Source organism: Puntigrus tetrazona, chromosome 5 (genome assembly GCF_018831695.1).
Source record: "Puntigrus tetrazona isolate hp1 chromosome 5, ASM1883169v1, whole genome shotgun sequence".
NCBI classification, from domain to species: Eukaryota; Metazoa; Chordata; class Actinopteri; order Cypriniformes; family Cyprinidae; genus Puntigrus; species Puntigrus tetrazona.
In genome coordinates this window covers 3040210-3057709 of record NC_056703.1, presented here as the reverse complement: position 1 = coordinate 3057709, position 17500 = coordinate 3040210, and the positions used below count along the sequence as shown (strand labels likewise).

The 17500-nt window shown below is 38.6% G+C and overlaps 1 protein-coding gene across 1 annotated transcript in view; it reads left to right on the top strand.

The window, feature by feature from the left end:
• LOC122345463 (semaphorin-4C-like) overlaps positions 1-17500 on the top strand; it is a 66674-nt gene that overhangs the window by 31813 nt on the left and 17361 nt on the right. The window contains 4 exon segments of the mRNA XM_043239626.1: positions 6284-6468; positions 16002-16156; positions 16395-16457; positions 16569-16667. Of these exon segments, the coding sequence (XP_043095561.1) occupies positions 6366-6468; positions 16002-16156; positions 16395-16457; positions 16569-16667 (420 nt within the window). The 5' untranslated portion in view covers positions 6284-6365.

Genomic DNA, 17500 nt, shown 5'->3' with positions numbered 1-17500 from the left:
AGAGGGGATTTAAAGCAAAGAACATCTGGGACAACAAACCTACATATATAATATGCGATATATGTGTGTGCGCTGTGTATATTTATTATGTAAATATAAATACAGACATATTTTATTTTTAATGAATCATTTCACAGCACTAGTAGATACATTTGAAAAGTTTCAGAGGTATAACTCAATAGCTTTTCATTTTTTTCTTTCATATAACAAAAAAAGTCGTTTTAATTAAAAAAAATCAACCCAAGTCTCATTAAAGATGAAGCGACACCCAAAGTGAGATCTAGAGAACGATCCTGAAGGCCATCTAAACACCCCTTCTTTTGATTTTTCTCTTGGCTTGATAATTAAGCGCTTTAAGCCGTAATTGAGCTGTAATTTCTCCCGATTCAAAGATGGCCTTGATCGTGGAGCTCTTGTTTCCGTGGGGATGCCGGTGACAGGAAGGGATGGGAAGGAAACAGGAAGTGGGATGCTCCAGCAGCTGGTCAAACTCCGTCTGATTATTAAGACTTTCATCTAGGCTCATTCACTAATGAAACATCACCCGGCTTGTTGATGTCCGAGAGCGGACACACACACACTCCATCACTCAACACACACACACACACACACACACACACACCGGAGCTGTCAGCCTCCCACTCTTTCACACACTCCCACTCCTAACATCATCAGTCACACTTACAGCACACACACCGTCCGACCCAAACAACATTCACACTTTCTTCTACCAAGAAACACACATGCATGCCAGCTGCAGGCGCCGTCTCCAAGACATAAACAAAGAGCAAACGGCATTAAACCTCAGCTCGGCGCTTTCATCAGCGCAGTCTCTCTGAAGTCTTCAGACTCTTTCTGAAAGTTCACAGACGTTTCAGCGCAAAATGTCTTATTCATTTCAAATACGTCACGCGGTTGAATCAGGTGAAATGCAGCTGCTGCGCCGTGTTATTTAAAACCTTTCAAATCAAGACGTTGTCATTCTTTTCAGTGCAAACGCACCTCTCTTCTATGTAAATGAGGCTTATTATAGATCGTGCCTAATTCACAAAACTCTTTTCCTGGCGCAATTAGCGTTCATCTGCAGACTGTAAATGGAGGTTGGTTTAATAGAGGTGTTTGTTTCAAGGTGTTGTGCCATCGAGAATTGAATTTAGTGAATCGAAACACGTGAGCCTATCATTTTACCTGGAATAAAGTCGGTCGCATATAACAAAGCACTTACATTGTAGCGTTAAGACGTCGGCTACGTTTAAAATGTTTTACAAGATCAATTTGCATTTAAATGCATGTTGCTAAACTGAAAAAACCACTGGCGTACGCCGCAGAAGTGGCATTTTGAATGGCATGTACAATAAGCAAAGATTATCGGGTATGTTTTACATGCATGCGTTCCTACTTCACAATTTCATCTTTATTACGTAATTTTACTTGCTGTTTCTTTTCTAATTATTTGTATTTGCTAAATGTTTACGTTTCTGCACCAAACATTGCACATATTAGAATTTACTTCGATACAAATTTCACTTTGAAAATAAAGTAGAAAGATTGGAAACATGCTCAAATAATATATTTTTTAAAAATAACCTTTATATATATATATATATATATATATATATATATATATATATATATATATATATATATATATATATATATATATATATATATATATATATATATATATATATGTATATACACATATATCTACTATATATATATATATATATATATATATATAAACATATATATATATTCAATATATACCGTATTCATAATTGCATTTGTTTTTGAATACTTTATTGTTTTTTCTATCAACATTCAAGCCTTATTTATTTATTTCAAAACGTTCGGAAAGGTGTTTTCCAGGCCAACATTTCAAGTTACTCGAGTGGGTTAAATATAAACTAGCAGTGCTTTAGCAGTGTTCTCTACTGCGTCGGAAAATAATGCAAGGGAAAATGTATAGAGTAAACATGTCTCAGTGCCTCTGAGGCGCTTCACGCCAGACTGAATGCGTCGAGCATAAACAAGACTTCAGGGGCAGGACGGAGACCTTGAGAGGCTCCTCTGACCCTGCTTCTGTGGCTAGAACAGATCCGCTCTGTCTCTGGGGATGGATGCATGCCGCCGTGTTTTGACTAGCGCCATCTGATCATATACCGAAATAAATAGATCATATGCTGAAAGCAGATTTCCACTGGTTCTGTTTACGCCGTGCGCTTTTTTAGAGACGGTCTGGGCGCTTTTTTGAGGATCTGTTGATAGCGTCGAGCAGCTGGTGTTGAGCGGTCAGTCTGATTGGGAAACCACCGGCCACCGACTTGCAAAGGTCTTTGTTTAACTTGCATTAAAAGAGAGACGACTGGAGATGGAAGGAAGGAAGAGGAGAGCTCTTGAAACTGGAAAATACGCGTTTATGTTTAGTTCACAGTCTCCGCCTTCATCTGTGCTGTTGCCTTGACCTCAGCTGTCTCCCGGGGGTCAGGAGGTCAGAGGTCATAGGGTCTTGTTTTAGTGTAGATGGTGAACATGGGATCGGCTGTTAGTTCTGGAGAAGAGCTTGTTATTGCCAGGAGGACGAGAGCGGGCTGCTAGGAGATGGGAAATGCTTTAGACTCACAGAGCTGGTCATCTCTCGACCTTTGGCCTTTTTCCGGGCGGGGATGAATAACGACGGAAGAGCGGCCGTTTGTTTTCTTTTGGGAGGAGCTCATTGAAAAAACAGCTCTTTGAGCATGCATCCATCTTCACAAAGTTCACTTCCTTTGAATGAGGGACACTTTTATTGTCTGATTAGCTGATTTCTTCGGCGTCTGTGCTAAGCTCTTGCATGGGTTCTGTATATTGACATTTGTGTGTAGTGTTTTGATCACACTTTATATCAGGTGGCCTTAACTACTATGTACTTGCTTTAAAAAATGAGTTAAATGTATTTATTGTGATCAACGGTGTATTTATGAATGCAATAACACAAATTATTGTTTACATTACAGATGTAATTACATATAGGTATAAGTACACATATGTACACAATAAGTGCATTGTATCAAATGATTAATTTAAATCTACATAGTAGTTAAGGCCACTTAATATAAAGTGGGACCAATAATTTAAATAATACATTTTATAAAGTGTAGAAAATGTATTTTCTATATGGGAAATAATATAGCAGCAGCAGTGTTCCTTCGTACATGACATGTGAGATTTACTCTCTGTTCTTCGGGGTTGAAACGGTAGTTTTCCGGAGATTTAGCACAAGGTCTTTGAGAGCTGCTCTGCTGCTGGTGGAGCTCTACCCATAATCCTCTGCAGGTCAGACATGATCATATGAAGCGTCTGACGCTCAGATATCTTATTATGTGGCAGAAAAATTGCATGCATTACTATTAATTATTGCAACATATCTCATTCAATCTTTTCAAAAATGGTTAATAATTATGTATGTGTGTGTGTGTGTGTGAGTGTGTGTGTGCGTGTGTGTGTGTGTGTGTGTGTGTGTGTGTGTGTGTGTGTGTGTGTGTGTGTGTGTGTGTGTGTGTGTGTGTGTGTGTGTGTGTGTGTGTGTGTGTGTGTGTGTGCGTGTGTGTGTGTGTGTGAGTGTGTGTGTGTGTGTGTGTGTGTGTGTGTGTGTGTGTGTGTGTGTGTGTGTGTGTGTGTGTGTGTGTGTGTGTGTGTGTGTGTGTGTGTGTGTGTGTGTGTGTGTCTGTGTGTGTGTGTGTGTGTGCGTGAGTGTGTGTGCGTGTGAGTGTGTGTGTGTGCGTGTGTGTGTGTGTGTGTGTGTGTTTGTAGATATATTTTTCTTATGCTCTTCAAGGCTGTGCTTACTTGATAAAAAATACTGAAAATAACTAATATGTTGATGATTTTGAACAATTGATACTTTTTTAGATTAAAAAAACAGCATTTATTAAAAATAGAAAGCGTTCTTTACTATTACTTTTTATTCATTTAACACTTTCATGCTGAATTAAAGTATTAATTTGTTTAAAAAAAATAGTGTAGTGTATATTGTAAAATAAATAAATATATAGATTATTTTTTATTACAGAACCCTGAAAAAAACAAAAACTGTTTCCAACACTAACTATAAATCAGTATATTATTATGATTTCTGAAGGATCATGTGACACTGGAGACTGGAGTAATGATGCTGAAAATTCAGCTGCGTATCATAGTAATAAATAACATTTAAATTATATTAAAATTGAAAACTGTTATTATAAATTGCAATAATATTTCACAATTTTCTCTGAATGTTTTATCAAATGAATACAGTACCGATTAGCATAAGAGACTCCATTATAAACACTGAATATCTTAATTATCTCACGTTCATTTGCGAAAACCGATAACTTCACTTTATAATTTTTTCATTGTCTATTCCATTTAATCTCAATCAATCCGCAGTTGTTTTTTTTTTTAAGTAAGTAAAAATAACTACAAAAATGCTGCTAACTAAATCCCGCTAAAAACACGATAACATGATAAAAACGACACGATTTTTGCATGATGTGTTTTTGCGAATAAACTCAGAAAAAGAGCGGAGAACACAATGACCTGTTTTTTAAGAGTCACAAGCGTCTGACGCGTCCCGATCCCTCTAACAGCACAGATATAAGCAACAGCGCATCGATCCAATAAAAAACCGCTGTGCAAGAGGAGATGTGAGTCATCGAATTGCTATATTGCAACCCCTCTATTACGGACAACTCATTTGGAGCAAATCGCCACCATCTCTGACTTCTCTTATCTGTCTCTCTGGCTCTCTCTTTCATGCTAATGAAAAAAGAAAAACAGAAATCAATGGTCGCGAGATTGCTCCGGCGCAGGTCCGCATCTCAATCCCGCTCCCCCACACCCGCTTATCATCCAGAACTTTTAAAATTCACACAACCTTTTCAGACCGAATGATAAAGCGCGGGGCAGGGAGAGGGAGGTCTTTACATTGTTATCGGCGCCGCTAAACACTATTTGACATTTGACGCGCATTTAAAAGTCAATGGGTTTGCTCTCAAATCAGCAAATATTATCAAGGCCCTAATTTCCCTTTTTAATGGAGAGAAGCAGGTGCGAGTCGATGATTAGAGCAAACGTGTGAAAACGGCAATTGCTGAACAGACTGGACAGATCAGGCCTTTTTTTTTTTTACCCTTCAAACCTAATGCATTCGAGAGAACGCAGAATTATAATTACAAACGCATCTCCCGTTTGTCTGTCAAGAACAGGCCTTCCTCTGCGTTTGACGTGTTCTTCGTAAACGCCGGCGAGTCGTGTCGATCCTGTCATGCGCTGACGAGCATCCGCAGTTTAGCTGCTGGTCTGAAGCATTTTCCAGCTCACGAGACCTTTCGAGGCTCAAATACTAAAAAAACGCTCTGTTCTTGGCAGACCGGCTGAATTACACTAAATGTCGTCTCAACTAGTCAAAAATGAAGAATTCCTGGTGGCTCTTGGCTCTTGGCTCTTTTCCTTCAATAAATTCTTCATTTGCTTGCATTAACAGTTAAGTTAGCAGTAGTTAGTAGCTGTATTTGGTAGGATTAGGCATGTAGATTAAGGCATTAATGTGTGCTTAATTAGCACTAATAAATGACTAATATTCTAGTAATATGCATGCTAATCAGCAACTGTTACCGGATTTCCCAGCATGCATTGCATAGGATTATTGTTTCGCTATTTGCTGACTTCGTTTAAACTTTTTTGTTGTCATCATTGTTAGTTAAAGAGCTCGTCTTTTGAACATTTGTTGATTGCCGCCGTTCTCATAGTTTTGAGGCCTAGAGTACATTCAACAGCTCTTATCTGTTTCCTCGACATCTGAGTCGTAAGCCGTTTTACGCACAAAAACGATGTTTTTTATATATTTTATTTTACTTTTAGTACAAGTATTTTATTTAGGTTTGTACGGAAGAGGATTAGGGCCAAGCTAATTAAAAAAATAAACCCATCTCGTGATTACAGTAATTTTAAAACTTGTCAACGTAGTCAAGAAAAAATGTTGAAAATTAAGCCATTAAATATTGTGAACAAAGTCTAAATAAAATGTTGAGAATAAAAGCAATTTGTTTTTTAAACATAACTTTTTTCTTGCAATTAAATGAGTTCATTCTCAACATTTTATTTGGCCATTTTTCTTGACATTTAAATTTCGCATGTAAATGTTTACAGTGAGGATACATTTATCCTGACGGTCTGTTGAGAGGAAGGCTTTCGGGACGCTGCCGTGTGTCTCCTAATCACTTTTGTTTCTGTTTTTTCTCTTCTTCATCTCCCCTGACAGGAGCCGTTGTGTGCGTCTGGAGCCTCGTCGTCCAATCAGAGCCCTTGCTTCTCGTCCAATCACAATCTGCGTTATAAAAGAAATGGGGTGCGCCAAAGTTCTTCTGGTGATGTTTGTGATCGGCTTTGAAAAGGGGATTTGCGTCAACTGGAACCCCGTCCCTCGCAAGACGGTCAAATATAATGGTGAGTATCTAATGACCGAACAGAACTCAAAGCAAACGAGAACGTTCCCTTTTTTCTCACACTGTTTTTACGACACTCCTCCTTTCTTTATTCATCCGTCTCTTTCTTCTTTCCTTTAGTCGACCCTCCTTCATTCTCCATGCAGATTTAAGATACGATTTCTGCTTTGAATTTAAAGAGATATCACATTACTGCATGCTTTACAGGTCTTTATGGTAAAGAGCTTTCATCCCTATTCATATGCCTTTCTTCTTCCTTTCTCACGATGTTTTATGCTTTCTCTGAATTCAGTGTAGAACGAGTTACTCTGCATCAGCATTTTTCCGAGAAGCGTAAAAGCGCATAACACTACGACGCAAAATTGCTTAATATTACAAGACTTGTTTTCAGATAACATCATCTGAATCACGTGTATGCACCTTTTTTTACATCTTTAGCACACGTCTGACAAAATCAGCACTTAAAATAGGAGGAAAAACAATTGGCCAGTTGGGTAAGAAAATTGTGACCTAGCAGCAAAACGTGCCGAAAGCTGAGGAAAGTCAATCTTTTAAGCATTTGCAAATGTTCTTGTCTAAAATATGGTTTACGATAGCGATTCGTGTGGTGTGCTTGCGTTTATTTAGCTCTGTAATCATGGCGCAAACGCATTTTATAAATTAGCGTTGATGGTAATTGGCGTGGCAGATGCGGGCCAGTTCAGAATAAAAGATCGGAGCAGACTGAGATTGTAAAACATGGCTTCACTGCTGTAGTCCAGACATCTGAATCAGCTCTTTAAAATGCAGAAAGTGCTCTAGTCTACGACACACGTCTGGATGCCTGCCCTGATAACACTCTTCTCCGTCATCCCATGCATTACGTCTATAAAGATCCTTTTTAAGTTTAACGCAATATCTCAATGATAATTGTTCCAGGTAAACAGCAGTGTCTTTTTGCTATTTAAATAAAGCGTAATATACACCGCGGTCTGGACGATTTTGCAATGTTGTCGAAGTGTCTCGCATTAACCACAAAACCAATCATAATGGTCTTTTTTTTCTAATTAGGATCGTCTGAATAAATGATTTTTGCACTGATGTGTGGTTTGTTATGATCGGACTATTAGAAAATCTGGATTCTGAGGGAGCAAAAAAAAAAATCCAATGCTTTCAAAGTTGTCCAAATAAAGTTCTTAGCGATGCAAATGACTAATAAGAAAGTTTTGATATATTTAGGGAAGGGAAAGTACAAAATATCCAAATGATTTTGTCATAAAAGAAAAACTGAGCAGTTGTCTGACTGCTTTTGTGATCCAAATTTATTTAAATGAACGTTTTTAAAATGTAATTTATTCTTGTGATTTAATTTCTTTTAATGAATAGAGGCTCAGAAGAACAGCATTTCTTCGAACTAAAAATATTTTGTGACATTACAAATGTCTTTGCTGTCACTTTTCATCAATTTAATGTGTCCTTTCTGAATAAAAAAATACTTACTGACCCTAAACCTTTGAACAATCGTTTACATATAGAGGTTGAGATTACGTATTCTCAACCGCTTACATTTTGCCTCTTTTTTCCCCCAACTTTACATATAAATCCAAGAATTGCACGCAAAAAAAAACTAAATATGTCTTGCAAAATGATGCACTGCATTCAAAATACCATAAACGCATCTCAAAAACATTTGCAAACACATCTGCCATAATATTAACTCCTGTTGGATTTTTTTATGTTGCAGAGATTTAGTGAATGGTTTTGGCGTGAGCTTCAGCTGTTTGAGAGTCAACTTTGAGCCTGACAAGTAAAGATTTAGTGTGTGCGCAGTTAAAAAAAAACAGAATTAAAGTGACTAGATTACTGGTGGTTCATGATAAGCTGCATGGAAAAGCGGCACAACTGTTTAGCAAGTGGTTTCCTGTTTTAATCTAAATCACAGCTGATAATCAAACAATCATCTACAGTAAACATCAAGCAGTAGGCATGATTTTATATGTGCACGCAAAAACTGATAGCATCTCCTTTTAAGCCCTCAGTAGGGAGCACAGAGTCTGGGAACACAGCCTTAAATGGACAGGAAATGACTTTAGAGAGGGAAAGAGAGAGAGAAAAAGTACACAGTGTGTGTTTAACTACTGTTTTCAGGTCATGTGTGACTGCGTTTGGGCCCTAAACCATGAAAACAGTAGGCCTGCGCGGCACACATGCGCTTTTCGGGGAGGATGAAAGACTGAAAAGCAGGCAAAGCATCAGAGTGCAGTTTAATGTTTATGTGTGTGAGTGTGCAGAGTGCTTAGACTGGCAGTCTGAGGGATTTAGAGCTTGCGTGTGCGTGTGTGTGTGTGTGTGTGTGTGTGGTTGGAGGTGGAGAGCTGGATCGCAGCAGAGATAATATTTACCCACTGCTTTCCACACCCACAGCCCCCCAAAGACCCCTCCTCCACAATTATCGCCATCCTAAAGACATCAGGGATTCGCAAGTAAACAGGCGTCCTTCTTGCGACTAAATGTCTTTTTTCATTCCCATCTCTCCCCCTCCGTTCGTTATCAGAGTGCTGTGACTTGCTCTGGCAGTCGTTATACTGCTGTCTTCGCTCTGAGAAACAGCTCTGAGAGTTCAAGAGAGAGTCGCAGGCTCCACCCGTAACTTTCCACAGCAGAGCCGAGAAAAAGAGAGAGAGAGAGAGAGAGAGAGAGAGAGAGAGAGAGAGAGAGAGAGAGAGAGAGAGAGAGACAGAGAGAGAGAGAGAGAGAGAGAGAGAGAGAGAGAGAAGCAGAGCAGGTCAAACAGAAAATTAAAGACTCCTGCTGACGTACGACTAAACTAAAACTACTCGAAAACTCGCTTGAAGTCATCGAAATAAAGGGGGAGGAAATTCAAATATACATATTGGATGAAAACAATATACTAAAGCTAAATGTGAAATAAAAATAACTTTAATCTAAACTGGAAAAATAATCGATAAATAAATATGATAAAAAAATAACCCTAACCCTAAAAAAAAATTTACACTGAACATTTAGAGTATATATATATATATATATATATATATATATATATATATATATATATATATATATATATATATAAAAAAAAAAAAATATATATATATATATATATATATATATATATATATATATATATATATATATATATATATATATATATATATATATATATATATATATATATATATATATATATATATATATATATATATATATATATATATATATATATATATATCATATATGAATCAAATACAAAATTAAAGATTAATTTTAATAAAGGTTTAAAATTAAACTTATGCGAGGAATAAGTGTAATATGGCTTAGTGTCATTTCTAGAAGAAAAACAAAAAGATATTGTAAGCTTAATAGGATTATACAGCATGGAACAAATTTACCAAAACTTTTAACAAAAGCTAAAATGAAAAAAAAAAATGTAACATAACGTAAAATGCGAACTGAAAATCTACAGTTCAGTTTACTTCATTCATTTCTACAGGGACAAAGCACAACAAAGGTGTCGCGGCAGAGATAGCTATACAAAGTTAATTTGCATCCGCAGTCACTGGCTCTCGGATCAAACAGAAAATTAAAGCTGAATTTGATCAGAGGCCAAATGAAACTTCAGCTGACTTAGAGAGTTTGTGAATTTATACGCGAATAAGTCCAACGCGCTGAGGAAGGCAAAGCTACAGAGAGAGAGAGAGAGAAAGGGACTGCCTGCCTAGCACATCTCTCTACCCTCCAATTACTATAATGACGGCCTCCGCTGAAAAGGACAGGCCCGGTGTGTGTGTGTGTGTGTGTGCTATCCGTCTGTCTGTGCTCGACTCCTCCTCTCACACGTCTGTGATTCATCCTCTCTAACAGACTCGTACGCCTCATTGTCTGTAAAAGTGCGTTTCTGTTTTCATTCAATAAATCTGTCTCCCGTACCCTTTGTGGACCCGCTCGCTCCAGAAGGAGGCCTGTTTTGTTAAAGGGGACCGAGAAAAGAAAGCGTTTCTGTTTTTTTTCCCGCGCGCCCGCCACTTTCACGAAAGGTCAAACTCGGTACAAGCTGTGAGTTCAATTCTCGACTGCAGCCTCCCCCCGGTCCGTCAAACGCCGGCCTATTTCCAACAACCTTTCACACATCTCTCCCTTTTACTGTCATCCTGTCTCTTCCGCTCTCTCTTTCATTTTCTTTCAATCTTGCATTTTTGCCCCCCTCCGCATTTCCACCTTGCTCTTTTACTCCCGTACTGTTTCTGTCATTTTCTCTCTCCGCTCTCGTTGAGCCCCGAGGACAGCTTCATTGCTGTTTCGCAGCTCGGGAGACTTCAAGTCAATATGAAATCAAAATTGACCATACTGACTTTCCTGGTGCATGTCTTTGGTCTTATTGAATGTATTTTTTTCAGTGCACTTAATGCACACTACAAAAAATGCGCGTGAGTGGAAAATGACTTTCCTGGTGCATGTTTTTGGTCTCGCTGAATGCATTTTTTTCAGTGAGCTTAATTTCTAGCGAAAAACATAATGATTTGTCATCGTAATCTCGCTCCGGTTAATTCATGGCAGTACGTGCATTCTGTGTGACTGTTTGCTGTTGCTTCCTCTAAAATATGAATGCTTGTGAATGTTTTTGTATCTTGGCAGATCTGAGCATATAGCTGTTGTGTTTAGCTCTGTTTTGAAATAGCAACTGGTTTCTATCTTATACTTTATATACCATTATATGTGTTGCATAGCATATTTGTACCCTTACGGAAAATTAGTTTTATTGCAGTAAAAATTGTTTTGTTTTGGCGTTTTTATTGCAATTAGTATAGCTACAGCTATAGCTAAATACTATATACTATTTATATTTTCAATTTTTAGTGTGCTTTTATCATTTTGGTAACACTTTACAATAAAGGCCATTAGTTAGCACCGGTTAACCAACATCAGTAAACATGAACTAAGAATGAACAATACTTCTACGGTGTTTATTAATATTTATTTCAGCATTTACTAATGCATTATTAAAATCAGAAGTTGTGTTTGTTAACATTAGTTAATGCACTAACATGAAGTCATCAACTCCTGTTAACTAATCTTTATAAATAGTGTAATAAATGCACCGCTCAAGTTAGTTAATGCATTCACGTAAACAAATGACACCCATTTTATTACGGTTTAACCAAAATCATTTTTAACATTTTTAGTTTTTCAGTTAGCTAAATCTTTGACCGGGTTACGGTGCTTTCTGAAACTTGGAAAACCCGGTAGCTGGTGTCATTAACTAACGACCTGCTATTTTCTACTTGCGTTTTATAGAGACTGCTCGGAAGAAAAAAGGCTGCCGGGAGTCATTTCTCTTAGCTGTTTTGTTGAATTCGAGCGCATGTCCTCTAACACATGTTGGGAAGCCAGATGTCAGCAATCATGAAAACGCACAATGAGTCACACGCGGCGCGTTTTGGGCTAGGCTAGAAGACGTGGGCCGATCCCCTGACTCTTTCCTGCTGTTTCCAGCGTCAGCGAGACAGCCATGACACGTATTCCAGTGACATCTGTCAAAAACTGGAGATGTCTGTCAGTTTATGTGTGCTTTTTCTTTCCGCAGCACCTTTAAGCAGAAGCCTCTGTTTGCTAACTAGGAGAAAGAGTTGAGTCTGGTGTGAAGCAATTAATCTAACATTTCGGTGAGACTTTGGTTGATTATTTGCAATTAGTTGAAGCATCGAGTCACGCGTATTCAAGCTAATAAACGCTATAATACTACATAATCAAAATTGTTATATGCAACAACAATAAAAAGCCGACAGAGCGAGACGACAGGCGAAGAAACTCTCATTCACCATTTAGTTAGAAATATGAAAATTAACTCAATGACAAAAAAGTGTATTGATTTTAATTTAAAGTAGGTGGATGCAATTATTTTAGCTACATAAAAAATGCATTTAGCTAAAATAAATAGCTTGCTTTAAAACAAAAAAACGTATATCTTTTGTGTGTGTGTGTGGGGTAAGAAACAAAGTGTTTGAGTTTCTCAGGAGCTCTTAGAGACTGTTTCTGACTGATGAGGATCAGATCGCTGGATTATTACGGCTGATGGCGTTTGGGAACGTGAACCGATATCTCCTACGGTGAAAAGACTCCCTGCTTTCCCGTCGCCTCTCCTTCGCTCGGTTCGTGGCGTTTGTGAGCGTCCGGGCCTATTGTTGTGGAGCGCTTCCTGAAGCCGAGCGGCGTTCCCTTCTCTTCCCGAAGCAGCTAATCTACAGCAATTACAGCGCTTCCCCTCGTCCCACGCTCTCCAGCGCCACCTGCGTCTCTCCTAATGCCTTTCTTTCCCTCTCTTCCTGTTAATCGTGCTGCTGTGTGTCAGTCGTCTCTGTCCTAGCCAACGTGGGTGTGTTTTTAGAGCCAGTGTGTGTGCTTTTCTCTTCCTAATTAGCGTGCGTGTGTCCATTTTTTTGTGTTTCCAAGTCATTCTTTGGTATCCATGTCAAAGCTTCAAAGGCCTTAAAATAGGTCTTTAATAGCAGAGTGTGTGTTCGGAGCGCTGCGGTTAGGAGCTATAAGCAGGGCAGGACTGTATTTATAGCAAAGCTGCTTTGTAAGGAGCCGTGGAGGAACATCAGAGGAAAACAGCAGCCTCGTTTCAGTTCTGCGGCTCGTTTCCCTCAACCGGAGATCGCTGCCCTCTCATTCGGCCCGGCTGAGAACTCATGAAGGACAAAGACACACACACACAGAGAGTTCACCTCTGTTCCCTTTATGTTGCTCACATCTGGATTCCATTCAAAGTGACATCTATTTTTAGCTTGTAGCTTTTTTAAGCCCCGCGCTCCGTCTCTCGCCGTTAGATACGCTCCCGTTGGCTTTGCTCGAATCGTTCTTTGTGCGCTCCTTGTTTTTGATCATCCTTTGTTTGTTTGATTCCGCTAAGCGTCCGAAAACAAATGGGAAAGTTTTGCAAGCTTGTCTTTGGCGGTCAGCCCCTGCTGGAAGATGCTGTAACTGCACAAACTATTCATCTATCTGCTTTAATTGTTATTATTTTTTAAAACCAGCGTATGAAATGCAATAGCAGATGCGTTGCTTTGTTTTTCAATGAAATGAATAGTATTTATAATAATCATTTAATGTCTGATATTGAATATCGTTTAATGTGATATTATAAATATATATTATATTGCTGTGATGCCTACATATATTTTCAATATTTATTTGTTATGCATGTAAAACATGTATCAAAACACTAACATTATAAATATATACTATACATTTGCATACATACAGTTTTCGTAGAGTTGCACAATATTTATTGAATAATTGGTATAGATATGAGGCTTGATTCTTTGCAGTTCTTTAAAGAAAGACTCAAATTGTATATTTTATAAGGCTTTACAATGAGGTTTGTTCGTTAGTTAACATGAACTAGGAACAGTTTTTCAGATGTTATTAATCTTAGTTAATGTTCATTTCAGAATTGACTTAGTAACCTTAATGTAAAGCGTTACCGCTTTTTATGTCGGCGTAGTTTTAATTGATTTTGTGTCAACATATGTGATAGTGTTGCGATGCTTAAACTAATATTGTAGCATTCGTAAGGATTGATTTTATTTGCAGCTAAAACACAGCCTTTGAAGCGGATCAAAACCTTTCATCAAAACCCAAATGCGTTCTTGTCTTGGGACCAACTTTTTGTGGTCTACTTCAAACGCGTGCGTTTTTAAGCAGCCGTTTATCACAATAATCAGCTTATCGGAGATTTGACATTGATTTATCTCGAACTGTTCTCCCGTCAGCTACCGTTCACAGCTCATCACAGTTCCTAGTGAAGGCTTCGGGGCTGTATCTGTGTCTCTGGAGCACACAACAACACACTGCACGAGTCAAAACGATTCTCACATGCCAAAAACCGTTTGTTTAGTTGTTAAGTAAAGATCTTGTTCGGTGAAGATATTCCATGAACCTCATTTTTGATCGGTGATATGCATTGCTACGAACTTCATCTGGACAGCTTTAAAGGCGAATATAAATCCTAACAAACCGTACAACACTGGAAAGATTATTTATGATGTGTACATCTCAGCCCCTGGATCTGTGCGTGATTGGCATCTTCTCCGAATAATAATGAGAAATGGCACTCGGCACAAAGCTCGCTAAAACTCAAAACTCGTCTGAGAGGCGTTCGAGTCATTACGCAGGTGTTTAGAAGCGCGAGCGCGTGTGTGTTTCTGTCACATCTCTCTGGCTGTTCGCAGCCCAGCAGATGTTCTCCGTCCTCTCCGGGGGAAATCTGTTTCCCCTCTCCTCTTGGATCATCCAGCCCTCTTATACGTTAACAAGCTGCCGCTCTCCAACTAATAAGCGCACGCTCTCCTGACTTCCATCGCCGCTCGCCGTGTCTCTCCTCGTGCCTTCTCCTGGAGCACTTGCTCGTCATCACCTTCTCTCCTCTCTGCGCCCATCTGCCGTGGCAGCGATGAATCAGATCAGGCACGGCGTTCTTGTGTGTTCAGGGATGCATGGTGTCCCCTCCTGGCTTAAACCAAGACAGAAGATGTTGCCCTTTGTTTTAAAAGCCAACTTACCAGTTAGTTTTCAACTAGTTGAGAAGGCATCAGCCACACATCAAGTAAACGAATGGTTGTTTGTCTGTTTGTTTATATCTGATGTCTGAAACGTGAGCCCGGAGCACGAAAGTAGCCCAGGTATATTTGTAGAAATAACTTGGATTGCATGCACCTTCGATATAGTCCTGTCCTAACGAACCAAACATCAATGGAAAGCTTATTTATCCAGCTGACGTGTAAATATAACGCAATATGACAACATTTGGCAACAACATATTGCATGGTTCAAAATGAGCCGTTTTTATGCAAAAAATCATTGGGATATTAATTTAAGAACTTAAATATAAAGAAAGAAAGTACATTTCCTACTGTATATATATGTAAACATCATTGCTAAGGACTTCATTTGGACAGCTTTACTTATATGTAGATTTTTTTGCATCCTCAAATATCATCCTAGCAAACAAATCAGTGGAAAGCTTATTTATTCAATCTCAATCTCAACAAATGACAAGTTTAGACTGCATTTGTGGTCCAGGGTAACAAATATCTATGCATATTAAAAAATGCATTTGCTTATAAATATAATGCATATAACAATAAACATTTTTAATTAATGTTCAGTGTATAATGATTTCATTTATATCGTTGACTGTTAATTCATATCCGATGCAAATTTAGGCAACTTGAAATGTCAAGACCTCCTTACTAAAAGCCTGCACTAACCGGCATAATGGATCGCTTTAATTCGTACCGGCCCGGATGAATCTTTTTAACACATTGCCAACCGGTTTAAGCAAAGGTTATGAGTATCCATGGAAATTCATGCTTGCCTAAGTTGGCATTTTCAGCAGGAGCGTCGAAGAGAACATGATAAATGTGAGAGATTTTTTTTAAAGCCCAAGAGTCATATTGGATCAGTGACATTTGGATCACATTTAATACCGGCAACAAAACCCACACGTTTCCTTTTTCTCTCGCTTTTTTTCAGACGTGCACGACAGCATGGCGCGGTTTCGCGCGGTCGGGGTGTGGAACTACACCATGTTGACCCTGGCCGAGCACGAGAGGGTTTTGTACGTCGGAGCCAGAGAGCACATCTTCGCCCTGGATCCCAACGACATCAGCAGACAGCTCCGACCACAGGTACGCGCTTTTTCCGTTCATTCAAAAAAACCCGTAATGCGCCCGATAAATACTACTCCACGAGCCATCGAACAAAAAGGGCATTAGCGTTTTATCATTCAAAAATATCTGCATTTAAAAACGGCTCGCTCTTTCAATGCCACAGCCATTTGTAGCAAATTGCCAGTTGCGGCGGTCAGGTTTTACATGCGGAGTGCCATTTGCTCGTGAAAGTCACGTACGTCTCTTTCTCTCTCAGATTGAGTGGTCTGCTCCGGCGGAAAAGAAAAGAGAGTGCGCAGCGAAGGGGAAGAATAACCAGGTAGCGGCTGATGTTGCATCCTTTATGTTTTAACAGCTTTACTTTGTCTGAAATGCATTTACTCTCCCTCCCTCTCACCTCTTTTCTCTCGGTGTCTTTCTGTCTTCGCAGACCGAGTGCTTCAACTACATCCGCTTCCTGCAGAGCTACAACCACACGCACCTGTACACATGCGGCACATACGCCTTCCAGCCCAAATGCACCTACATCGTGAGTGTGTGCTTTTACCTCGCGCTCAGAAATCCATCCGGGCCTCGTGACGGAGAGGAGCGGACAGCGATACGAGGGAAAGCTCGAGGAAAAGAAGAGTTCAGAACTCTAGTTTTGGCCGTTTTTCAAAAATGACCTCGTTTTTTCGTTGCGCATGCCATGTCGTATCAATTAAAACGCGCTTGGGTTGTTTTGAGTAGGTTAAAAAATAACTAGCAAAACGCGATAAACGTGATAATGTAATAAAAAAGTAGATTTTTGAAAATGATCAGTTATCAGTAAATATGAGTATATTTTAAAATGCAATTTATTCATGTAATGGAACGTCAGATTTTTTTTTAATTAATCGCATTAATTTAATTCATTTAATTTAACATTAATCGCAGTTTACAGTGGCACATGTTCCTTTGGAAATCAAAGTGCTTAGTTATGAAAACAGTTTATATTTTTTGCAAAAACACTGATACGTTGTTTTCAAGATTCTTTGTGTGCGTAGAAAGTTTAAAAAATCTGCATTTATTTGAACGGACATCATTTATAACATTGTAATAATCGATTTTGATCAATTCAGTGCACCTTTGTTGAAGAAAAGTATTGTATATAACACTTTTGAATGATTATTTAAACAAAAATATGAACTGTTTTCAAAACTGATAGTAATTAGAAATGCTTTTTGAGAAGCAAATGAAAATCTTTTGTTTTGAATCAGGATTAATCGTTTGACAGCACCCAATATAATATAGTATAATATACCACTCTAATTTATGGGTTCAGTAAGAATTAAAAGCAAGAGCAAAGACTTAATGGTAAACAGTCCTGAAAACTATTTTTTA